This window comes from Rana temporaria, chromosome 6 (assembly GCF_905171775.1).
Source record: "Rana temporaria chromosome 6, aRanTem1.1, whole genome shotgun sequence".
Lineage (NCBI taxonomy): Eukaryota > Metazoa > Chordata > Amphibia > Anura > Ranidae > Rana > Rana temporaria.
Window position 1 is genome coordinate 107,420,042 of NC_053494.1, and position 27,448 is coordinate 107,447,489.

The 27,448-nt window shown below is 41.9% G+C and overlaps 1 protein-coding gene across 2 annotated transcripts in view; it reads right to left on the reverse strand.

The window, feature by feature from the left end:
- GLS (glutaminase) overlaps window positions 1-27,448 on the reverse strand; it is a 166,768-nt gene that overhangs the window by 94,867 nt on the left and 44,453 nt on the right. For both annotated transcript variants that reach the window (XM_040357134.1, XM_040357135.1), the window contains exons 5-8: window positions 15,131-15,210; window positions 12,127-12,290; window positions 8,895-8,953; window positions 3,282-3,314 (exon numbers count right to left, since the gene is read on the reverse strand). In XM_040357134.1, the coding sequence (XP_040213068.1) occupies window positions 3,282-3,314; window positions 8,895-8,953; window positions 12,127-12,290; window positions 15,131-15,210 (336 nt within the window). The remainder of the gene's footprint in view (window positions 1-3,281; window positions 3,315-8,894; window positions 8,954-12,126; window positions 12,291-15,130; window positions 15,211-27,448) is intronic.

Sequence of the window (27,448 nt, forward strand, 5' to 3'; positions counted from 1 at the left end):
AACCTATGGGTATTTGGTAAAAAAACAGTATAAGCAGTAGCAAAACTGATAGAAGGCATTTGGGGGCTGAGAGATCATATCCCCGGGAGCTGAAGTGCCTGCAAAGCGGCGGCAGGGAGCATGCAGATTGACAAGGTAATAATGTAGTGGTAGGTATAACAATGGAAGCCATGAAAGTTTCAGTGTACAAAAAATGCATTGGCATTGTGATATGGTGGTCATCTGTTCTACAGGAAATTCTCCGAGGCAAAGTTTGCAGGAAACCAGGGGGTCCAAGGCCAAGTCCCATGTAGGCCGGTATGGTGCTGTAGTCATGGCAAATAATTTGGCACCAGCAGAAGAGCCTCCAGCAGCTTGATGCAGTGTCCGCTCCGCACATGCGCAGTGCAGGCTGATGCCGGGATAATGAGCAGAGAGGAATACATGTTCCATGGCATATGTGCTACAGGAATGCGTGTGCATTTTCATATTTTGCCTAAAAGCATATCTGTATGGACTCATACTTCCATAGAGGCATATTGCTTTAACACATGCTGCATACATTAAAGCTGTATTCGCATGTACTTTTTTCTGAAACTATTTACCCATGTGTTTATTTGCATAGGACTACAGAAGTGCATGAGGGCAGAAGCCTACAAAACAGAGTCCCAAGGCCTCCTTATGAAGGGGCGCCCCCGCTCATTCGAGGTGTGGGGGGTAGGGGGGGACTTCTGTGGGTTTCAAGGGCTTGGCAAGAAGAGATCCTTGACGGATGGGTCATTTCTGTAGCAGCCCTAGGCTGCTCCTCCAATGAAAAGAAGGTCTTTATTTCTGGCGCTAAACCGATTGATTTCTCAGGGTGTAATCATAGAGACCCCCTCAGAAGAGCAGGTTATGTGGAGATGTTGGACCCATTTAGATCAAAGATCAGAATCAGTTCCTAAACATCCACTTCTTTCTCATGGAGTCAATCCAGTCAGTCGTTTCCACCTTGCAGAGAGGAGAATTTCTAGCGTCAATAGACATCAAAGATGCATATCCGCATGTGCCAATTTCTTTCCCGCTTACCAGAAGTTTCTGTGTCTTGCGGTAAGGCACTGCCACTTTCAGTTCATGGCCTTACCCTTCGGGTTGGCCACCACACTGAGTATTTACAAAGGTTCTGACCCTGCCGTTGGCAAAACTAAGGGCTCAAGGTATAGTAGTAAGTAATGACATACCTGGACGACCTGTTGATAGATCAGTCAGTGGCTCGGTTAAACCAGGGTGTGTCCAGCACGGTCAAGTATCTGGAACTCCTGGGTTAGATTCTCAACTTGTAGAAATCATCCTAATGACCAGTAAAGAGACTGGCGTATTTAGATACGGCCCAAGAAAGAGTATTTTTGCCCCAGGCATAAAAGTAAACGTTATAAAAAAGGGAGCTGGTCCAGGTGGTCAGGACGAGGAAGGATCCTTCCAATCGGCTTTGCATGAGGTTGCTAGGGAAGATGGTGGCTTCATTTGAGGCAGTTCCCTATGCCCAGTTTCATTCAAGACTGTTGCAATACAGTATTCTGTCTGCTTGGAACAAGACGACGCAAACCTTGGATTATCCAATGAATCTGGCCCCAAAGGTGTGCCAGAGTCTCAGTTGGTGGTTAATAACCAGGAGTTTACAGAAAGAAATCCTTCATTAAGGTTACCTGGAAGATAGTAACAACGGATGCCAGCCTACAGGGCTGGGGAGCAGTCCTAGAAGAGACGTTCAAGGGAAGTAGTCAGAGTTCGAAGTGGACCATTTATTATAGGGTCTGGAGGGCCTATGTCTCCTAGTGTGAAGCCAAGGGTTGGCACCCTGGAAAGTATGTCAGAGAGAGAATTCTTGCCTTTCTACAGTTGGGGGTAGAAATTAAGCTGGCCTTGAGTACGATCAAGGACCAGATCTTGGCCTTGGCAGTATTTTTCCAAAGTCTGATTGCTTTGCATTCTTCGGTCCCGGCCTTTATACATGTGAGGCTGCATTGGTTGCAATGGTAAGGCTGCATTCATGGAACATGTGAGGCTGCATTCATGGCAATGGTGAGGCTGCATTCATGGCAATGGTGAGGCTGCATTCATGGCAATGGTGAGCCTGTGCATGTTATATGCAGATAAACACGGTATGTCCAAATAACACACCCAAGCTCATCCTTAGTCATGAGAAGCACTCAGGGATTCGTTGGGGCCACAAAAGAGATATATACAGTGTATCCAAACACGCCCAAGCTCATCTCTTCACCACACACAGCCACAAAAGCAAGATAATTCTCGTTGGGCAGTGTATTAGTGCTCGGACGAACACACTTAGACCGAATTTTAATGGTTCAAAGAATGTCAGGCAAAATGGTCGGCCCTCACGCATGTTTACTTCATCAAATCTGGTCCTCTTTGAAAAAAGTTTGGACACCCCTGGTGTAGGGGATATGTAGGTTTCCACTGTTCACCTCTTTCTGAAAATGCTTGTTACCCATCTGTCTGGCTTCAGTTTTTGATGTCAATTTTACAGAAAGTACTGAAGCCTGAGATAGCCAGATACCGTATTATATCAGGGCAAAATCGTGGGTGCGTGATATACGCCGATACCCGCTCCGAGTTTGAACCACTGCGCCGGCATATACCGAGCACAGTACACTCGGGTATAGTCGGGCAGGCTCAGCTCCTCTTGCGGTCAGGTCCTGGACGTAACCGCGAGAGGAGCCGAGCCTGCCCGACTATACCCGAATGTACTGCGCTCGGTATATGCCGGCGCAGTGGTTAAACTCGGTGCGGGGAGGACAACGCAGAAGGACGCCGGACCCGACGAGGAGGACACCACAGAAGCCGCAGACGGACGCCAGACCCGACGAGGCTGCCGATGGATGCCGCGCAAGACACCAAAACTGTAGGTACTAAAAATATATTTTTTTTTTTTACAGGAATGCAGGTCCACTTTAGGGGTGCACGCTATACGCCGGAGTGCGCAATACCCCGATAAATACGGTAACTAACATTTTCAGAAAACAATAGTCATGGCAGTTTTACATAGATGTAGAAACCCCACACTGATTCCCACAATGTAATACTCAGGGTCTGAAGCCAGCCATAGACGTTCAAACTAAAGTCTCTACAGTTAGTTCCACTTTGGGAGGACAGTACTGGGAGGGCAAAAATTTAAATGTGGCATGTCCGACATTTTTCTATCCCATGTGCACTTGAATGATACATTTTAAATCAAAAACAAGTATTTTTTGTTTTATGCAATAAAATTTAATGACAGAAAATCCTAGATCTTTAACACTTACGTAGTCAAATTTTTCTGCATTGCCTGCTCCTTGCTGCAGGGAAAAAAAAGAACACAAGTTAATGGTTTTCACTGACTGAGTGTATATGTATTCCATTGTGCCCAGTCTTTACAAATGTTATGGTCTCAACATACCACCATTAAGACAGAAATGATGTGTGGTTGGATGAAAATGTATGTTTTCCATGTGCTTTACTGTCAGGACTATTGGGGTTAAAATAATTAATCCCTAAGGCCTTTATAACATACATTTTTCATAGATTTATAATTATATATATATATATATATATATATATATTATATTATTTATTAATATACACACAAACGTTATGATCAACTCAAAAGCCATATTGCCTTTATTTTTAAGAGATTAACTTTAGTTCATTGTCTCATTGTCTTTGAAACTCACAAGAGGGTTTGTAAGAAACTCGAAAAACTTTTCCCACTGAGGCGTTTCGCAGGCGCTAGAACACTAAAAATAGCGCCTGAAACAGCCACTGCTGTCTCTCCAGTGTGAAAGCCCCGAGGACTTTCACACTGGAGTGGTGCGCTTGCAGGAAGGTAAAAAAAGTCCTGCTAGCAGCAACTTTGGAGCGGTGTGTATACCGCTCCTGCCCATTGAAATCACTATACCGCTGGCAAAGTGTTACTGGTTTTAACCGTTTTTCGGCCGCTAGCGGGGGTCAAAAGCACTCCACTAGCGGCCGAATACCCCCACAAATACGATGGTAAAGCGCTGCTAAAAATAGCGGCGCTTTACCGCCGACGCCCCAGTGTGAAAGGGGCCTAAAGATCCTTGCATCTCAGCTTAGATCGTAAATTATAGGTCTGAACATTTAGTAAAAACAAAATAAGGGAAGGGAAGGGAAGAGAAGGGAAGAGAAGACTGCAAATATACAAAATTAATAATAAAAATATATTTCATTATATTGAATTATATGCATGATTAAGTGAATAATTTAACATACATTGGTTTATGTATTTTAATAATATTTTCCCCCCCATAATATATTCACTATATATTCTTTGGATATTTATAAAACCCATTAATGCAGATATATTATGATAAGGGTTACAAATATGCAATCCTATGAAAAGTTTAAGAGTATAGAAATTATACTAATGTAAAATCCTTTTATTTTGAATAACCGGGAGGTTTTTCTGGTGCCATGACTTAGCTTTTAAGGTATGCGAGAAGTTAAGTTAATTACCTTATCCAAACAGTCTCACAACCATATTTCTGAGTTTTAGAAACAATGTCTGGAGAGAATGACAGAATTTAGATACTTTTGATAGTTGATGAATTTCTGCCAAGCCAAAAGGTTATTCAATTATTAAATAAAAGGTAAAAAAATTTACACCACCCCCTGGTGGTGAAAATATTAACAGACCAAGATGGCCACCCAGATGAGGTTGTCATGGTAAAATAGAAACAACCCTTCATTTGACATCATCAATTATGTAGTAGTGATACACGCACCCACTTTTTTGGTAAAATAGTATACACATAGTTTAAGAGGGGACTGAAGGAATTTGGAGGGTGAATGAGCTAGAAAAGGGGACGGAAGCAGATCTCGAGACTGAGAGACAAGAGGAGAAAAACAAAGTGCAGAGGTGTAGAAATGAGGGTCAAAGATATCCTTTGGGACACCAAACTGATACTACTCACAACAAAAAGTTTCCTATACCAAATCGGTAAAGTATTAATTTTCGATTCCATCTATTGATATTTGAATTATTTAGCATATACATTACTAAAGCCATTTAAACTTTGTAACATATTTGGAATTGTTTTGTATCTAACTGCAGTATGAAATAAAACTTTTTCCAAATATAGATTTGGTTGTATATCTCAACAAAAACTGACTTTAAAACATCTATCACAACAAAGTCAAGACTACTAAACATAAAATTCATTAGAGAATTCATTTTAAATAAGTCTTGATTAAAATTATCAAGCTACGTGCACAGTATAACATTTTGTCCGTGCATTTTTAAAGTGCAAGTTTGAAGGTCTATTTGTTTGAGAAGAATCACAAGGTTAAAATCAACATCTATTCCATTTACATAAGTCCGTAGAGCAACAGAAAGCTATTTACTAAGTTTAAGTTTACCAAGACATAAAGTGTTGAAATATGACATTGTGTAACAAGAGCTTGTGGTAAAATTGTATTATCTGTATTAGCCTCATATATTTGAAAGTATATATTACCTTTTTGTATCATCACCAAATACATCTGATATTATTTTACACTGAATTTTAGTTAATATGTATTTTTATCATATTGTTGTACTCGTCTTCAAAATAGCACGGATAAACAAACTTTAATTGGTTGTATTTGAAAATCTCCCAAAACCACAGATTTTGCATAATACCATAAATATAATATTGTTTTAATATTTCAATATAAACATTCTGACAACACTCTAGGCCCTATATATATATATATATATATATATAAAAAATGCCCTGGCATTATTTTATGATATATTCATCAGTTCCTGTATTCCTTCTTCCCAGATTAGATGCAGATTTCAGTATCCATCGCAGTACTTAGACTAGCAAATGTTACATATTTTACCCGCAACACTGTTTTTGCCTAAATTCACAGATACAGCACATTCACCTTCTACAACATTCGATGGCCAGACTTTCAGTATCAGTGAATTAATTGGTGAAACCCTGGCAGGAAAATAAAAGTGGATTCAAATGCACCTATGGACCCCACAGTACATTGCCAGTCAGAAAAACTCCCTTCACTGCTGCAATTCAATATAGCTTAACACATTTTTCTTACTTTGATAGCCAAGATAAGTTTCTACACAGGACAGCAGTACTCCGTTTTAGTTCATGTATTTTTATTGTCAACCATAAACATCAAATTCTGCAATAGAAATAGACTTCTAACTTACAAACCTGACGCACTATTCAGCCTGTCCTTGTCGACACCTGAAATCTGTGAAAAATAAGGTTGTCCATTTGCCCGTTTTGCATAGATGGGCAGGAGTAAAAGTACACCCTTTGAAAATACTGCAGTTGTAAAAGTTGATTTCTTACAGATCCAGTTTTGCCAAATTAGGAATAGAAAATTGTTTCCAGTGGGTCCCATAGATTCTGGAGATCAGTTAAGTACCATGAGGCTCTTTCTTCGCAACTGGGAACAGGATCTTAATAAGTCTTTCACAGAGGCCCAAAAGTCCAAGATCCTTTGTTTGGCCCACACCTCTTCGATCTCTTCTAGGACGGTGGAGGTTAACTATAAAGTTCTTACTAGGTGGCACCTCACCCCTGCAGTGCTTCATGGGATTTTCCCCCAGACTTCCCCCCTCTGCTGGCGGGGTTGTGGGAACCGAGCAACACATGCTCACCTGTGGTGGCACTGTCCAACTATCCGCCCGTTTTGGCGTTCTGTTCTTGAATGTATGAAGGAAATCCAGGGATTTGAGACCCCTAGCGACCTTTGGGTTGTTTTGTTACACTGTACGGACAGACCAGTTAGCTCATATAAGAAATCTGACACCGCATTTTTTGAATGCGGCAAAGTCTCTAATTCCTAGGTTTTGGAAGTTAGCCACAGTTCCAACTCTGCGTCAATGGTTAGAGGAAGTTGACCATACATACCGTATGGAGGATCTCACACTCTCTAGTAGAAATAAAGCCGATTTAGCAATCAAAATATGGGCTGACTGGTTTGCCTTTAAATTCACTACCGCATATGCCAACCTTATATCTTGAATTATGGGATGCTATTATTTAGTATGTTTGTTTTACCTAAATATGCCTGGTGGTCACCTGTGGCGGATTACCCTTTTCTCCCCCCCGTCCCTCCCCCAACCTTCTCCTTATTTTCTGCTTCTTTCCCTTTTCTTGTTTCTTTCCTCACTTTTTCTTTTCCCTTTTTGTTTTCCAATGCCAATTGTTATATTTTAAGCATTTTGGTTCAAGTGCAATTTGACAGTGATGTCGGGAATGGGCGACTTACGGTTGAGTCAAATCGGCAGTGTTTAATGTGTTATGACTGTATGACATCTGAAAGGTCTTGGTAACTTGCCATAACTTGACCGTACTCTCTGCCCCTTTCCCCCTTTATTTTATTGTCCTTGATTTGTTGCTCGTTTTTCATTTTGGAATTGTTTTTCTTTCTGTACTTCTATGTCTTGTATACCTTAATAAAAATGTATTGAACAAAAAAAAGTACCATGAGGCTGGAGAAAAACTACACTGCGTAGACCAAACAAAGCCTCAGGTGTCGGGAATTTAAAGCTCCCGATTCAGTATAGAGAAGGAATTCAAGGTAAATTGTTAATACAACTGATCAACATATTTCAACCACCCTTTTAGCCCACTGAAAGCCAGGTTGAATCTTTAAAAAAAGCTCAAGCTGTGAATTATATTTTTAACTACATAAAATAGCATAAGAGCGCAGCCAGAATGGGTCAGCAATGGTGGTATTTAGGTCTCGCATATGACAGCTTTCCTTTGAAGTGGTTGTAAACCCCAGTCATGGACTTTGAACAAAGCACAATATATTATATATTTTTTACTTATCTCTCTCCAAGCTCTAAGTTTTGTTTCTCTCTGGTGTTTCATTCCTCTCTATCAGTATGAGTCACTTCTGAGAAGCTTTAATGACCCATGGAGATAAATTTGTGTCAGGAGGAATGGGGAGCTCAGAACAGAGATTGTCTATTCACAACACAGTTCTTCTGCTGTGTGGAGGCTTCCTTTCCTCCAATCAGCTCTCACACACTAACTGCAGTCTCTCTACCCTCTTATGGTCACCAGTCCAAAAGTGTGTTTGAAAAATTGTTGCGCAAATGCCGTGCAAGATAAAAAGTTGCAACAACCGCCATTTTATTCCCTAGGGTGTCTGCTTAAAAAACATATGTTTGGGGGTTCTAAGTAATTTTCTAGCAAAAAAAAAAAATATGACTTTTACATGTAGGAGAGAAGAGCCAGAATAGGCCCGGTATGGAAGTGCTTAAAAACATCTGTAAACAAAACTTGACAAAACACGTGTTATCCCGTTTACAAGCTGTTCCATGCATTTGGCGTTTCAAATGCCTCTAAACATCGATCCTAAACGCAATTTTTTGCTTTACAAAAAATGCTTCTAAAGACTGCTTAGAAACCACTATAAACCCGTGTACATGTACCGATAAGATAACAGAGGAGAGTTCGGGAGCAGTAAGAAAAAAAAAAAAAAAAACACACACACAACACATACACATCCGTTTAACAGCAGCAGTGTACGTGAAGCCTAAAACCTTGTTATGCAATAAGGTGAGAATAAAAGATCTCCAGATTAGAAAAAAAATAAAAATTGAATCCCAAAGCAATACGGACACAATGTGTAACTGCAGGATGTACAGCTAATTGGCTGCTGAAAATATTAAAGTTCTATTATATCAGAACTGAAGTCAAGCAGCCAGATCTCAACTGGATAGAAAGATAAATGAACCAGGCCCATTATCAACTACTTCTTTGTGAAATTGAAAAAAAAAAATAGAAAAACAAAAATTACAATAAACTACTAGTAAGGCTAATAAAATCACGTAAGCGTTTACTTTTGTCACATAGATGAATGAAAAGTCTTGATCACATAAAACATACCTTTATTAAAGAAGTGATCACAATAGCCCCAGCATTCACCATTGGATTATGTGGTTTCTCTGGAAAAAAAGATGATACAATACATCAAAGAAACGCAATTCCCTATGAAAGCTAGGCCTGTTATAGACCATTATTTTTGTATTTTGTTCAGGGCTGTGCATCTGCCTGGCTGTCAAATTGAAAGCAGTAGCTGTGTCCATGTAGCCACTGCTTCCCAAATTAAATGAATGGCACTGCCTACATGGAACACCTGTGCATCCCGATGCAGGCAGACACAACCCTTGCATAGACATGCTATAGCACGCCTGTGTAAGCAAGGCATTAACCAGTATGTTGTCCGATATAGAAGTTCCCCTGTATAAGCTCTTACGGGCATACATATTGGCCAAGATCCCATAATTCCCTGGAGCCGTATGCAGCCCTGTGGCACCCTATGTGTGGCCCCTGTGAGCTCCTGTAGACAGTAATGCTTCCTTACCTAGATGCTTACTCAGGCCAGTGAAGGAAAATAGTCTTTAGATTGGCATCTAGTGTCTTGGTTGGTATATTTCTTTCTCAGTATATTACTTTTTTGGAGCTGTCCATTTCTTTTCATTTTATCTCCAATTTCTTATAATGGATCTTGGAGAGAAATATTAAATGTGGAACAAGAATTTTTGAGCACAACTAGCAGCGATTTCTAGCCTCATGTAATGTGTCTTCTAAAACACGTCTTCAGTCTAATACTGTTGCTTGATGCATTTCCTCTGTCTACAACAACTTTACACAGGTTCAATCTCGGACTACTTCCCGTCTGCAGTTTTTGACCACCTCTATATCATTGCCTGTAGTCACAGACAGCTTTGAATAGCATTACATTTACCAAATATTATGTGTGGCTCTATGGTGATATCACAGGCTGCACTAGAGGGCTCCAATGTCATAAAAATTAACCAACGCTGCCAAAGCCACTTGAGCACACACATGCATAACTTATTTCCTGTTACAATCATCATAGAGTGGAAAACAGCAGTCACGTGGTTCTACTCAATATGGTAAATAAATAATGTGTTTTAGCTTAGCAGGATAACATTTTCTCTTGTACTGAAGCTTCAAGGCACAAACATGATACAATGTGGCATGCCAAGTTCTACATAGGCAGAAAAGTTTCACAAATTGTTGAATTGACATGTTCAAGTGCCATGTAAACACCAAGAGGAAATGGAACTATAAAATGGGGTCAAGTGCTATCTGTTGTGTGATACTGTTAAGTATCAGCTTCCTTCCAGCAGAAGACTAGTGTACACATGCCAAGCTTATGTAAAAACACACAGGTCAAGATTCGCTAATACATTGATAATAGAGTGGCGTAAAAACAAAAGTTCTTGTGTGTATATATTTTACACACACACACACACACACACACACACACACACACACACCTTTAACTCTTCTGGGAAGGCTGTCCACAAGGTTTAGGAGTGTGTCTATGGGAATGTTTGACCATACTTCCAGAAGGGCATTTGCGAGGTCAGGCACTGATGTGAAGAAGGCTTGGCTTGCAGTCTCCGCTCTAATTCATCCCAAAGATGTTCTATTGGGTTGAGGTCAGAACTTTGTGCATGCCAGTAAAGTTCCTCCACCCCAAACTCGCTCATCCATGTCTTTATGGGCCTTGCTATGTGCACTCGTCCAAATCATTTGGTGGAGGGGGGGATTGTGGTGTGGGGCTGTTTTTCATTGGTTGGGCTTGGCCCCTTATTTCTAGTGAAGGGAACTATTAAGGCGTTAGCATACCAAGACATTTTAGACGATTTCATGCTCCCAACTTTGTGGGAACAGTTTGGGGATGGCCCCTTTCTGTTCGAATATGACTGCGCACCAGTGCACAAAGAAGGTCCATAAAGACATGGATGAGTGAGTTTTGAGTGGAGGAACTTGACTGGCCTGCACAGAGTTCTGACCTTAACCCAATAGAACACCTTTGGAGTGAATTAGAACAGAGACTGAGAGCCAGGTCTTCTCACTCAACATCAGTGCCTGACTTCACAAATGCACTTCTGGAAGAATGGTCAAACATTCCCATATACACACACACACACACACACACACACACACACACACACACACACACACACACACACACACACACACACACACACACACACACACTTCTAAACCTTGTGGACAGCCTTCCCAGAAGAGTTGAAGCCGTTAAAGATGTAAAGAGTGGGCCAACTCAATATTGATCCGTACGGACTAAGACTAAATTAAAGATTAAAGTTCATGTGCGTGTAAAGGCAGGTGTCCCAATACTTTTGGTAATATAGTGTACACACAATCTAATTATATAGTACAGAAATATGCTTTATCAAAATCAGGTTTAACAAACTTTGGTGGTTTTATATGCCATTGTGAATAATTGTTTGTATGGGGAATTATTCACTCTTTGTGGCTCTAAAGTCCCCTTGGTCCTCCTTGTCACCTTGGACAGAAACTTGATATGACAGTTCAAAACTCTAATAGCCTTAGGAATCCATACGTCTCTCGTTTCAGTAATCATTGGGATCATGCATCATGGAAACAGGAGAGGAATTATGCATATGTAAAAGAGAATTGTATTGGGAATTTATGGAGGCTGCCAATACTGACCATCTTCTGAAAGTGCTAGCTACCCGTCGACCTCCGACTTCAATACTTTCTTAATCACTTACCAGGAACATACAGGGCAATAAAAAGCACCTGCTCAGCAAAGCAGGAAACTAGTATTTTCAGGAAGAGCGGTCAGGAATGGCATACTACATGCTTTCCAGGTACAGTGGAACCTTGGATTACGAGCATAATCCGTTCCAGGAGAATGCTCGTAATCCAAAGTACTCTAATATCAAAGCGAGTTTCCCCATTGAAGTAAATGCGGAACAAATTATTTTAGTTTCCATTGACTTCAATGGCATGCAATACCGCATGCGGCCAAAGGTGGGGGGGGTGCCGGAGAGCCTCGTAAACACTCGGAAAGGGCCGAGGACACCTCGGCTGAACTCGGAAAGCCTTGGAAAGGCTCAGGAACAGAGTTTTTCCGAACAGCTCTGATCGGTGCCATTCGACACAGAGAGGAGCATGGTTGTTGTATATCACACGCTCACATCTACATAAAGACAATTTGGTAAGAAAATGAAGGAACTGTAGGGCAATACACTTCCAGGTCACATCACACACGGTAACATCCAACATGAACACAAACATCGCTGCTTACCATCTTCATTCAGAAATAGTTTGTTAAACCGTAATCCGCTGGGTTCTTTCCCAACATATCGGTGTACGTATTCTGTACTTAGGTCATTCACCGCAATGGCATATTTCAGAGGCTTCACACAAGATTGTAGGCAGAATGGTACTTTGGTATCTCCCACTGAATGCCTATTAAAATAATAAAAAAAAAATTCAAATGCCACATTTTATACAACCAGATAAAAAATGTAAATTTCAGTTCATAAACTCAATATCGTCTGCCTTCTTAGGTCTACAAAGAACTAGAAAATGTATTATTGGCCAACACAAAAATTCTGTACAATAACTTACAGAACATGTAAATGTTAAGCTGAGCCCACATAGTGCAATATGTACAGCCAACAATTATGAAGTGTAAGGGCCTGACTGGATATAAACAGAGCAGATTGTCTAGAAAAGCCTTCTTACTACATAGTAATGCAGGCCATAGATGGATAGAACTTCAATCAGTGTGTGACTGTCCCCGTCTAACAGTAACGGTACTGATTGTGTATTCTGACCAAACCAGGTCCCCCTGTCAGAATACAGTACAATGTCCCAGCAGGCAGAATTCCTCCATATACAGTGAGGGAGGAAAAAAAAAAAAAAGTATGATCCCCTGCTGTATTTTGTATTTTCCCACTGAGAAAAAGAAATCAGTCTATAATTTTAATAGTACATTTTAACAGTGAGAGACAGAACAAAAAAAAATATCCATAAAAACACAAAAAAAAATTATAATATGGATTTGCATTTTAATGTGTGAAATAAGTATTTGACCCCTTTGCAAAAAAACTACTTTGCACTTGGTGGCAAAACCCTTGTTGGCAATCACAGAGGTCTAACGTATCTTGTAGTTGGCCACCAGGTTTGCACACATCTCAGGAGGGATCCTTCAAGGGAAGTCATTAAAGGGGTTGTAAAGGAAAACATTTTTTTTCCTAAATAGCTTCCTTTACCTTAGTGCAGTCCTCCTTTACTTACCTCATCCTTCCATTTTGCTTTTAAATGTCCTTATTTCTTCTGAGAAATGCTCACTTCCTGTTCTTCTGTCTAACTACACACCGTAATGCAAGGCTTTCTCCCTGGTGTGGAGAAAGCCTCTTGAGGGGGGAGGAGGCAAGCAGGAGTGTCAGGACACTCTCTACTTTGCAGATAGAGAAAGGAGCTGTGTGTAGTTGTGGGCGTCCTGACACTCCTGCTCGCCCCCTCCCCCCTCAAGAGGTGTTCTTCACACCAGGAAGAAAGCCTTACGGTGGTGAGTTACAGACAGAACAGGAAGTGAGCGTTTTGCAGAAGAAATAAGCACATTTAAAAGCAAAATCGAAGGATGAGATAAGTGAAGTTGGACTGCACTAAGGTAAAGGAAACTATTTATTTAGGGGAAAAAAAAAATTCCTTTACAACCCCTTTAAGGTTTCGAGGCTGACTTTTGGCAACTGGAACACTTCAGCTCCCGCCACATATTTTCTATGGAATTAAAACTGGCTAGGCCACTCCAGGACCTTAATGTGCTTTTCTTCTTGAGCCACTCCTTTGTTGCATTGGCCGTGTGTGCGGGATCGTTGTCATGCTGGAATACCTATTCACGACTCATTTTCAATGCCCTGGCTGAGGGAAGGAGGTTCTCATCCAAGCTATGACGGTGTATGGCCCGTCCATCGCCCCTTTGATATGGTGAAGTTGTCCTGTCCCCTTAGCAGAAAAACACCAAAGCCAAATGTTTCCACCTCCATGTTTGACGATGGGGATGATTAGCTTGGGGTCATAGGCACCATTCCGCCTCCTCCAAACACAACAAGTGGAGTTGAAGCCAAAGAGCTCGATTTTGGTCTCATCTGACTACAACATTTTCACACAGTTCTCCTCTGAATCATTCAGCTGTTCATTAGCAAACTTCAGACAGGCCTGTAAATGTGCTTTCTTGAGAAGGGGGACTTTGCAGGAGCTGCAGGATTTCAGTTCTTCATGGCGTGGTGTTTTACCAATTGTTTTCTTGGTCACTATGATCCCAGCTGCCTTGAGATCATTGACAAGATTCTCCCATGTAGTTTTGGGCTGATTCCTCACCGTTCTCATGATCACTAACTCCATGAGGCGAGATCTTGCATGGAGTCACAGACCAAGGGAGACGGACAGTTATTTTGTGTTTCTTCCATTTGTGAGTAATCGCACCAACTGTTGTCACCCTCTCACCAATCTGCTTGGCGATGGTCTTGTAGCCCATTCCAGCCTTGTTTAGGTCTACAATCTTGTCCCTGACATCCTTGGACAGCTCTTTGGTCTTGGCCATGGTGGAGAGAATGGAATCTGATTGAATGATTCTATGGACATGTGTCTTTTATACAGGTAAAAAACTGAGATTAGGAGCATTCCCTCCATGGGAGTGCTCCTAATCTCAGCTCGTTACCTGTATAGAAGACACCTGGGAGCCAGAAATCTTGCCGATTGATAGGGGATCAAATACTTATTTCACTCATTAAAATGCAAATCAATAAAAAAAAAGAAAAATGTTATGTGTTTTTTTGGATATTTGTTGTCATTCTGTCTCTCACTGTTAAAATCAACCTACCATTAAAATGATAGTCGGATTATTTGCGAGTTAGGAAACGTACAAAATCAGAAGGGGATCAAATACTTTATTCCCCTCCCTGTACCTCTTGTGTGGATGGAGGAATCTGTTTCTTTGCATTACCTCAACATGCATAGATATGAACCTAAACTTGGAGAGGGTTAGAAGGGAATGATTTCCACGTGCATCCTATTTGCACATTTCTAATCAAGTACTTTTCCTTTGAACTGCTGAGCAATACAAAATGTAAGGCTGTGTGTTCTGCCTCCTAAATAAACACAGCAGCAGCACTAATTTATAGGCAATTTGTTCTTGTGTACTGTAAACACAGAAGGTCTCCTATTCAGGAATGGAGCAGAAAATATTAATAAAAACATGTTGTAACTTGATAATAGCAATAAAATAGAATATACTTTACCTTTGACCATCCACTGTACAAATGGAAACACCCCAGAGATCCGGGCTAAATTTTGCCAGTTGAGGAATGTAATCTGCAACCTGGGGGAAAAAATTAGTACATATTACATTTACACTATTATTATTACAGAAAAAGCCATTGACATTTCATTGTCCAAAGACATTCATTTTATTTATTTTGGACAAACATGACATTACTTTAGCAGAGTTTGACAAATTTGCTTGGAATCTAGGAGCCAGCTAAAAAAAGTTAGGAGCCAGAAAACGCACCCCGTCCCGACGAGCTTGCGCGCAGAAGCGAACACATACGTGAGCAGCGCCCGCATATGTAAACAGTGTTCAAACCACACGTGAGGTATCGCCGCGATTGGTAGAGCGAGAGCAATAATTCTAGCTCTAGTCCTCCTCTAACTCAAAACATGCAACCTGTAGATTTTTTTAAACGTCACCTATGACGATTTTAAAGGGTAAAAGTTTGGTCGGCATTCCACGAGCGGATGCAATTTTGAAGCGTGACATGTTGGGTATGAATTTACTCGGCATAACATTATCTTTCATAATATTAAAAAAAATGGGGATAACTTTACTGTTGTCTTATTTTTTAATTAAAAAGTGTAATTTTTTCCCAAAAAAGTGCGCTTGTAAGACCGCTGCGCAAATACGGCATGACAGAAAGTATTGCAACGATCGCCATTTTATACTCTAGGGTGTTAGGATAAAAAATATATATAATGTTTGGGGGTTCTAATTAGAGGGAATAAGATGGCAGTGAAAAAGGACATTAGAATTGCTGTTTAACTTGTAATGCTTAACTTGTAATACCAACGGCCACCACCAGATGGCGCCAGCTCATAAAAAAAAAAGGACACCATTTCTAGTCGCCATGGCGACCTGGCGCCCGGGATTTGTCGAGCCCTGCTTTATAGAACAAACAGATTACTTCATAGACAAATTATTCATTCACAGCAGTCCTGACCTCAGAAAGAGCTCAAAGTAGTAAAATGTGGCCCGATAACAGAAGGAATGGCGGAATCACCACTGCTGGCTTTTATATTAAGGCAGCTGTACAGTTACTACATTTGATAGGATGCAGGTCGTTGTTCAGCCAACTAGAAAAGGTAAAGTGAAATACAAACACCTTCCCCTTTCCTCATCTCCATTATATAGAGGAGAGATGATCTGTAGTTCATGGAAGATGGCAAAGAAAGTTGATAAATTTGGTTGGCAATTTCATTTCAGTGCACAAGAAGTTCAGACACAAGATTTTGAAAGGATCGACTGGAATTTTTCTTTATAGGAAGGCAAAAATCTGGCCAGCTGCACTCCTTGAAAAGATCACCCCACTTTGAACATCTCACAGAGCACTGTTCAATCCATCATCGAAAATGGAAAGAGTATGGCACAATTGCAAACCTACCAAGACATGGCCGTCCATCTAGACTGACAGACCAAGCAAGAGAGCATTAATCAGAGAAGCAGCCAAGAGGCCCATGGTAACTCTGAAGGAGCTGCAGAAATTCACATCTCAGGTGGAAGAATCTGTCCACAGGAAAACGATTAGTCACACATTCCACAAATCTGGCCTTTATGGAAGAGTGGTGAGAAGAAAGCCATAAGAAGTCCCATTTTCAGTTTGCAAGAAGCCATGTCGGGGACACAGCAAACATGGAAGAAGGTGCTCTGGTCAGATGAGACCCAAATTTTACTTTTGGGTTAAAAGCAAAACGCTGCATGTGGCAGAAAACCAACACTGCACATCACCCCGAACACACCTTCCCCCCAGTGAAACATGGTGGTGGCAACATCATGTTGTGGGGATGCTTTTTTTCAGCAGGGACAGGGAAGCTGATCAGAGTTGATGGGACAATGGATGGAGCCAAATACAGTGCAATCTTAGAAGAAAACCTGTTTGAGTCTGCAAAAGACTTTAGACTGGGGTGGAGGTTCACGTTCCAGCAGGACGACGACCCTAAACATACAGCTAGAGCTACAATGGAATGGTTTAGTTCAGGGATCCTCAAACTACGGCCCTCCAGCTGTTGCGGAACTACACATCCCATGAGGCATTGTAAAACTGACATTCACAGACATGACTAGGCATGACGGAAATTGTAGTTCCTGAACAACTGGATGGCCATAGTTTGAAGACCCATGGTTTAGATCAAAGCATATTCATGTGTTAGAATGGCCCAGTCAAAGTCCAGACCTAAATCCAATTGAGAATCTGTGGCAAGACTTGAAAATTAATGTTCACAGAAGCTCTCCATCCAATCTGAAAGAGCTTGAGCTATTTTTCAAAGAAGAATGGGTACAAATTTTACTCTAGATGTGCAAAGCTGGTAGAGACATACCCAAAAAGACTTGCAACTAATTGCAGCGAAAGGTGGTCCTACAAAAGTATGGACTCAGGGGGGGCTAAATACAAATGCACATCACACTTTTTAGATATTAAAAAAAAAAAAAATTTGAAAACCCATTTATCAATTTCCTTTCACTTAATTATATGCCACTTTTTTGGTTGCAACATGACCAAACTTTGAAAAATTTCAAGGAGTATGAATACTTTCAATGCACTGTATACAAAAAAAAAAAAAAAAAAGTGCACACTGCATATAAAAAAGATCCATGAGAATCCCAACACTAGACACCCTGCATCATACTATGGCGGAATACCGCATATACCTTGTAAAAGAATGGGTCAAATCCCACTCATAGTTTAAGCTTCCTGGAATTATTGTTTATATGTAAATATCCAGAAGACTTCACGTCCCAAAACACATCCCCTGCTCTCCTCAGGTCAATGACCTTTCTTTGCCCTATATCTGTAAGATCAATTCCATGCACATCATTAAATCTTTCGTAGAATGCATCTTCTCTATATTATAAATGTGATTATGGTGGCGATACTGCAGCTTTCTAGTTCTCCCTGCATGATCTACGGAGGATACAAATCCTTTTATCTTAAATCTTAATTCTCCTGTTCACGGTTGACACAAACTCCTCGCCCCGAGCAATACGAGGACAGTGAGGGCACTTGTCTTCTCCACATCTATAATTGCCTTTAAAGTGGAACGTAGTGCGTCCCATTATCACACTTGAAGAAAAAATAACTCAGGGAGAGGAAGGCTCCCAAGGATGGGGCTTGTCGAGAAACGTCTCGTTATTGCAATGGCAATAACACAGTATATATTTAGACAGGGGTCACACATAAAAACATTATATGATCGATTAGTATTACTCAAATATAATAAATGTCCGGTGCTGCAACCCACATCAAACATTTGAATAACAGGAAAAAGCATAGTATAGGATTGTGAGAAAAATGAAAAAAGGGATTATAGCGGTGCCTTAAACAAGTCAAAAAAATTGTAGTCAAGTCAGTAAATAAATATAAACATTTTATCGATAGTACAAAATGGTAAAAACATTAAAAAGGTAGACTAGAATTGACATGGGTTGTTACAAAGTCAAGTCAAAGTTATTTCCACACATTGGATCCATCTTTGTTCATTTATTTTCAGAGAACGCAGCCTTGTTTTGAAACATTCATTTTTTTCATATTCTCTGAACTAATTACCGTATTTATCGGCGTATACCGCGCACTATTTTGCCCTGAAAATCAGGGCAAAATCGTGGGTGCGCGATATACGCCGATACCCGCTTTCCCGCCATGAGTTTGAATACTGCGCCCGCATATAGCGAGCGCAGTACACTCGTGAATCTTCGGCCAGTCTCGGCGCCTCTCGTACTGACGTCCTGAGCGTACAGGACGTCAGTGCGAGAGGCGCCCGAGCCTGCCCGAAGATTCGCGAGTGTACTGCGCTCGCTATATGCGGGCGCAGTATTCAAAGTCGTGGCGGGAAACGAGCGGGAGGACGCCGCCGAAGGACGCCGGACCCGCCGAAGATGGACACCGGACCCGCCGAAGATGGACACCGGACCCGCCGAAGATGGACACCGGACCCGCCGAAGATGGACGCCCGACCCGCCGAAGATGGACGCCCGACCCGCCGAAGATGGACGCCCGACCCGCCGAAGACGGACCCGCCGAAGACGGACCCGCCGAAGAGGACACCCGACGAGGCCGCAGATGGACGCCGCGCAAGACATCAAAACTGTAAGTACAAAACAACAAAAAATCTTTTTTTCCCACAGGATTGGGGGCCACTTTGGGGGTGCGCGGTATACGCCAGAGCGCGTTATACCGCGATAAATACGGTACTTGTATGTATCTTTTAATAGATTGCACAAAATACATTGATTGATTCATACCCCTGAGGAAGGCAACGATTTGCCAAAACATGTCGGGACTTTGTAACAACCCATGTCAATTCTAGTCTACCTTTAATGTTTTTACCATTTTGTACCATCAATAAAATGTTTATATTTACTGACTTAACTACAATTTTGTTGACTTGTTTAAGGCACCGCTATAATCCCTTTAATTTTTCTCACAACCCTATACTATAACTCATAGGGATGAGGTGCCGGATTCAACAGAGGACACATCAATCACTCTTATTCATAAGGAAAAAGCATAGTTGTCTGCACCAGGACAAATGCTGCTCATACCATCCCAAACTGTAGAGGAGTAAAAGTCCGGCAGCTTGAAACAACTTGGATAAAATTCGTAGAAGCTTTATTAATAATCCAAAACACAAGGAGAACCCATAGTAACAGAAAGGTTGACTCGTTTCAGCCCTGGTTCACATTTGCCGCCAATTTGACGTGTCACAACGCACCATTGCACCATCCTAATTTGGTGGGATGCTGCACTTTCGGCACCGCACCGATTTCAAAAAGTAGTTTTACTACTTTTTGCGAATTGGGGATGCGATTTCCATTGACATCTGTGCAGAAAGCCGCACAGACGTCTGAAATCGCCGGCAAAATTGAGACCGACAAGCAGGAGTGAAATCGTGCGCGTTCAGCTGAAATGGCTGCAGCTCAGTGTAAACCAGGGATCAACCTTACTTTTACTATGGGTTCTCCTAGTGTTTTCTTATATTATTAATAAAGCTTCTACAAATTTTATCCAAGTTGTTTCAAGCTGCCAGACTTTTACTTCATCCAACGTTTTTATTACATTGCATGTGAAACTAAATATAAAGAAATATTTTTTGCTTGTGTGTGTTACCGTCCCTCCTAGTGTATGCCCACAGAGTAACGGCATTGGGTAAAATTGGGAACATTTAAAGGATGACATTGGTTGCAAAGCAGTACAATATCAACTACAGCTGGGTAGCAAGGTGTTAACAAGGAGAAGCCATGTTCTTGTTCTCATTAACACATTTATAAATATACATGCATAAATTAGAGTGAAACAGACATGGATATGGAAAGATCTTCTAAGGTCATTCAGGAAGCTTACATACCAATTAGCTCTAACTAAAGAGAGTAAAGGAAAGTAACACTTGGCATTTGGGGAAGGAGTCAGCGTACTGTATGTCAGGGCTCAAAATGTCAAGTCCTGAGCCACTAGCCAGGCCTTAAGAGTTACTCGCCACCAGTTGCCCCAACCAACACTTCCCCTGCCCCACCCCTAAGTCCGCCCCTAAACACGACCTTGTAAATTATCTCATGAAATTACACTGTTAAATATTTATTTTTTTTCACAAGAAAACACTGTTAAATATTTTAAACAGAATTACGTTCCAAAAATAAATATTAACAAAAGCAACATAAAGCATATCAGTACCCATCTGTGAAGCCTCAGTGTGCCAGTAAATGCAGCATTACAGTGCCCCATCACTTGCAGCCTTACTGTGCCCCATCACTTGCAGCCTTACTGTGCCCCATCACTTGCAGCCTTACTGTGCCCCATCAATGTAGCATTACTGTGCCCCATCAATGTAGCATTACTGTGCCCCCCCCCCCCCCCCCCCAACACAAAAATATGATTTTTGACATATTTTTTGTCGACTTTTGGGGCAGGTAGCGCATGCACAGCTCTTGGTGCAGACCGACATGGTTTCAGCCCATTCAAATTAAAGGGCTGAAATCGCACAGAACCTGGAAGGCATGTGAATCGCAAAGGAACGCAGAGCGTGTTACTATGCGATTTGTGCTGTGAACCAGTCCTGAGTCTTGGAGCCCATTGCTGAAAAAAGGTCAGGCACTTGGCTTCACTAACTTGCCTGACGGGGGGGGGGGGGGGGACACTGGCACCCAGAGCAATTGCCCTGAATCTCTAGCAAAGTTTCCAGATGGTACAATTTTCCCCTCAATAGCAGACCGCTTGTCTTTGAAGATGGGGAAGGGGGCAAGTTGTCAAAGAAGAATACTGGCAGTGATTTGGGGGATAAGAGCATGCTGTATGTGTTGGGGGGGGGGGGGGCACACTATGGGAGGGGAGAGAAATTGTGCTGGAAGGGGGGGTTGAATAAAAAACAATTTCTCTCCCCTCCTTAAGTGCCCCCCCCCTAGCACATACAGCATGCTCTTATACCCCCAAATCACTGCAAGTATTCTTTTTTTGACAACGTGCCCCTGTCTCTGTGTCTCCTTCTCCTGCAAGTGCCAAGCATTAAGATTGTGTGTACTAACCTCAGATCAGCATGTCCTGTCCTCCTGAGTGCTGTGTGTCCATTTTCCTCCCACTCCTTCCCTCCTGACATCCGAGCCAAGGAGAGGGGGGGGGGGGGGGGGACTTCAGTCCGTGTGTTAGTGTGAGGTAGGCAGGAGGGGGGAGGAAGTGAGAGGGAGAGATGCCTCGCAGCTGTGGGAACAGAAAAACCCCACAGCCAAGCAGCAAGCCAGTCACTGGAGCGGAGGTGAGAGAACCAGCAGCACTAGTGTGGAGAAGGAGGAGTGAAATCCTCCTCCGCTTTCAACGTGGGCAGTGACGTCACTGGTTGCCAGATGCCAAGCGGCTATAGCAACCAGTGATCAGTAGTAGGTGGAAGAGGTGGAGGCAGAGCCAGCGCTATGGCGGCTCGGTCCACCCCTGTTCCCAGACTGTCACTTTCATTGCGGGACACTGTATTGTCCTGCAATGAAGGTGTCCTACTGCAGCCTCGCTCAAAGAGGTGCCAGGGCAGTCTAGCCCTGCCGCCTGACAGTTTCCAGGCTGATCGCTTCAGCCAGGCAACTGTTAGCCTGGTTCACCCCCCTCCTCATTCGCCCTGGAAAAAATTATACTCGCAAAATGCGAGTAAAAGTGAATTTTTGAGGGCTGCTGTTTGTGCTTGAATACTTTGCTTGCCACATGAGTGTTAAAAAAAAAAATAAAGGATCTACGGGCATTAGACAACCAGCTTCACTATTATGAGGGATATCCAAAAGTTGCAAACACCGATCATACATGAGGGGAATTTATCAAAACTGGAGCAGACTGAATCTGGAGATACTGTGCATGGCAACCAACCTGCTTCCATCCACAGCTAAAAATAAAAGAAATATCTTGGACAGTCGTACGCTGAAAAAAAAATCTTTGTTGCGTTTATTGGTAAAACAGGATAAAAACACTACAAAGATAGGACACACAGCTGACGCGTTTCACACTAATAATCAGTGCTTACTCATAGCTATGACTAAGCATCGAGTATTAGTGTGAAACGCATGAGCTGGGTGTCCTATTTTTGCTGTGGCTTGTAGCCTGTTTTACCAATAAAGGCAAAGAGATTTTTTTGGAGTGCGGCTGTCCAAGACATTTCTTCATTTTTTGCTACATGCAAAAAATGGTTTCTGAGGAGGTCAATTACCAAGCAGACCCAGCTGGAGCGGTAACTCCCCTTCCCTATCCATCCTCAGCTAAGCTGTTAGAGCCCATTCACACCTAGGCGTTTTGTCGCCTGTAGTGCGACGCCCGCTGCCACCCCGACACGCCAGAGGGATGATTTAACATTGCCCTCTATGGAGATGGTTCACATCTCCACGCTGAACGCCTGCCGCCTGAAAAAAAAGTCCCGGACCTTCTTTTCAGGCGGCTTTCGGCGCCTGAAAAGAAGGGGGACAATCTAGGGGCACATCTAGGCGGATAATCGCGGCGTTTTGTCGCCGCAAATCGCGGTACAAAACGCCGCTATTTGTCGCCGCAATTCGCGGGACAAAACACCGCGATTTTGTCCGCCTAGATGTGAATGTAGCCTTAAAATGAAATACAATAGCCGATTTGTTGCCATACACAAATGCTGCTGCAAAACTGCCTGCTCCAGTATTGAAAAATTCTCCTCATTGATCTGGAACAGCATAATAAAAAAGGTAAAACTGGTATTTCAGTTCAATAAAGGAATTCAAAACCAGTGCCGACATAAAACATTGGTCATACCCAGGAACAGTCATCCCATTACAATTTGCAGGCACTGTTTACACTTACAGTAAGCCTGAGCATTTTTGCACTAAAAGTGCATCATGAATCTTTTAAAAACATCGAGCCACACCAAAAAGACATGGTACTTTGTAACCATGCTTTTTGACACGTGCAAACAGCGACGAGGTGCCCAGGAGTGTCCGGAATCATTATCCTAGGAAGGCTGCATACAATGTCCTCCCACTTGCCCTGGGGTCACGCAAGCAGCATGCTCTGACAGAAATCACAGTGATCACATGTCTGTTGTACACAATGGCTTTTATTCATTGAGTATTATGGTCTCCGATTTGTCCCAGTGATCACATGGTAGAGGGTCAATCACACCAGACCTGTACCATGTGATAGCTGTGGCGAATCACAACTGTACACAATGGCACATGAATGGATTCCATTCATAAAAATTATTGCTTATTACATCACAACATAATCATCACTCTAATAAGAAATTATAGTTTAAAAAAGAGCAGTATAGTATCACTATCATAATTGTGAAAGAAAAGGAAAAAAAAAAAAATCACCATGCCCCTCACACACAGTTTTATAACTTTCACACAGACACACATATTTGGGTTATTTTTTTTTTACCAAAGAAAGGTAGACAAATACATTTTGGCCTAAAGAAAACATGTTTTTTTTTTCCCAACGTCTTCAGTATTTTTAATTTATATAGCAAAAAAAAAAAAAACCCCAGTGGTGATTAAATACCACCAAAAGAGCTCCATCTCTTGCAAAAAAAAAAAAATGCTAAAAATGTAATTTGGGTACAGTGTTGCATGACTGAGTAATTGCCATTCAAAGTGTGACAGCACTGAAATTTGAAAAATTACCATTGACAGGAAGGGGTTGAAAGTGTCTGGTATTGACAAGTGTAAGTGGTTAAGAATTCATGACAGAAAAAGAGCTTCACGTTTTTTATGCATTGTGGGAAATAGAGCTGCACAATTAATAACTAAATCACAAAATCGATTCAACCCCCCCTCACGTTCCCAATCAGCCATTTACGCAATTCATGTAAACAGCGCAGAGCCGAGCTGTAAAAAAATAAAATAAAGTTGGCCAATATTTATTAACATTCCTCAGCGCTGAGAGATAGAGAAGAGAAGCGATACAATGTAACATTCAGTCCTTTAAGATCAAAGGGATGAACTTCGGTCTGTAAATTAAGTCAGTTAAACCACTTAAAGCGGTTTTATACCCCGCTTGCACGTTTTTACCTACAGGTAAGCCTATAATAAGGCTAACCTGCAGGTAAAATAAATATCGGTACGGTTTGGGTGATTTTCACCACTCTGATGGTTCGGCAGATGGTGTCGAAACTTGCCGGAGCCGCAAACCCGGAAGAAACGCAGAGGGAACATGTCAGCTCCCTCAGCGGTGACCGGGCGCTTTGTTCTAAGGTAAGCATTTTATAATGAGCTAGTATGCCTTTAGTTTTTCCCCCTGCAGGTGAGGTCATCAAAACTGGACCCAGTATTCTATATGTGGTCTAACGATCTATATAGGGGAATCAGAACCTCCTTTCTCCTGCTGGTGATGCATCTAAGGGCGGTCCGTTCATTAAGGGCACCGCCCCCCCCATTCATGACGTACCTAAAGGCTTCCAAAAAAGGTGGGCTCATAATGCAGAGCACTGAACTAGGGGTGTTGAATTTAATCGCTGCGTCCAAAATAATCGATTTTTGCACGACGTCATCCGTGTCCCCCATTTCTTCATATTCAACTTATCTAGAAGTTGCTCTGAAGTCAGATGTGACTGGAAGTGATCGCTCTCTGCCGCCACCTGCTGGATATCTGCACACATGTCGAGCCATCCTCTAGTAGAGCCTGACTAGACCAGGAAGCCACTTGCAGATCTGTAGAAGGACGAAATAGGCAGGTGCATGGCGACGTCCAGTGTGATTTTTCCTGGGGCTGCATCAGGTTGTGGTCCAGAGGGGATTACAGCGTTGTGTGACGTTGCTATGTGAGCACAGCGACACCTACAGGCCACTCCCAGGTACTGCCCTGTGGGGAAATGGCAGTGTGCTGCCCACCATAGATGGGGTAAGTTTTTCGGACCCGACCGACCGTACCGGGGGCTGGGTGGCCCCCCCAAAGTAAACAAAAAATTATTCAGCCGCCACTGCATGAATCCTAGAATTCTATTTGCTTTCCCACTTCATGGTCACCTTGCTTTCTCACTTTGTAATCAGAGAGAAGTATCCATAAATCCTTTGTAGTTCTGGCAAACACTGTACCCCAATGATGCACTCTGTCAAGTGATTTTTTTTCCTACATGTCATGATTAAGAAACCCTGAACTGTAGCTTTCACTTGACCAATTTTCCAGCAATGCCAAATTATGTTCCATTTTATAGACACCTCTGGGGATATCAACCCTATTACACACCTTTGTAGCATCAGCAAACCTTACCCCCAACAAACCTTTAGTTATATCACTTACAAACATAATAAATAGAACAGGACCCAGTACAGAGCCTTGTGATAAACAGTAGTGACTGATCTCTGTTATGGTCCTTCTCCAACTGACAAAACCTGCTGTTGCTTATCTTCATATTGACTACATCAATGTTCCCTCACAATCCTTGCAGGCTATAATTGTGGAATCCTATTTTTGCTCTTGTAATTTTAATCAACAGGCAAACCCATATCCAGTACTGTAGGATTTTCTCTTTTGTATAAAACCGATAAACTATTGTATGCTGTGGCTTTCTGGTTGTCAGGTGACCACACACTGAAATTCCATTGCTCATGCATGTGAGCAAACACTCATTAAAAACTTTACAACTAAATGTGTGCAATCCAAGCTGCATGCCGAAAAGTTATCACCACAAAGACATCAATGCATGTGACAATGTGTACCTAAGGATGCCTACCATTAAAGGGATTAAAGATTGTTACAGGGCCAAAGCTTGTTGCTGACCTAGGTTCTCTCTGACATCTGATAAGTTGCCATTCCCGTTTCACCCTGGCTTGGGTTTGACATTTGCTGAACTCTTACTGTTTTGTACACACTTGGCCGCTTCTTTCTGTTGGCAGCTTGCAGATTCCTATTCTTGCTGACTTGCTGCTGACCCCTAGAATGTCTTCCTTACTATATATGCCTGTTGAGCTAGAACTAGCTAGGGACACACAGGCAAGCTGGAAGCCAAGTAGTTAGCATTGCAGCACTATAAATCCTGGATTGATCTGCACAAGTGAAGTCTGTGTTTTGATTTTGTACTGGAACATTCAAGCCAAAAACAAACTGCAAAGTTAAAAGGAATTAGGCTCAAACCAGCCCAGGTGTATTATATTATATTATATTATATTATATACACACATACACACACACACACGCGCAACTGTAAATAGAGCAGATACCTTGAAGTTAGAATTGAGACAATGGTCTCCTTTAAAAAAAAAAAAAAAAAAAAAAAAAGAAGGACATAAATTTACTTAAACATAATTTTTAATATAAATGAGACCGTCTCAGTTATTATACTACTGAATGAGACCTCAATTACTAGGGATTTTCATCAATGGATGTCCAGTTGTGCTTATAAGTTTACATACCCTGGCAGAATATATGATTTCTTGGCCATTTTTCAGAGAATATGAACGATAACACAAAAACGTTTTTCTTTCACTCACAGTTAGTGCTTGGCTGAAGCCATTTATCAACGGAGTTTACTCTTTTTTAAAACATAATGACAACTAAAACGACCCAAATGACCCTGATCAAAAGTATAAACACCCCAGTTCTTAAAGCGGGAGTTCACCCAATGATGTTTTTTTTTCTCCCTCTTTTCCCCTTAGATGGATGCTCGTTTTCTCTAGGGGAATCGGCTAGTTGTTTTAAAATATGAGCCGTACTTACCCGTTTTCGAGATGCATCTTCTCCGTCGCTTCCGGGTATGGGTCTTCAGGACTGGGCGTTCCTTCTTGATTGACAGTCTTCCGAGAGGCTTCCGACGGTCGCATCCATCGCGTCACTAGTAGCCGAAAGAAGCCGAACGTCGGTGCAGCT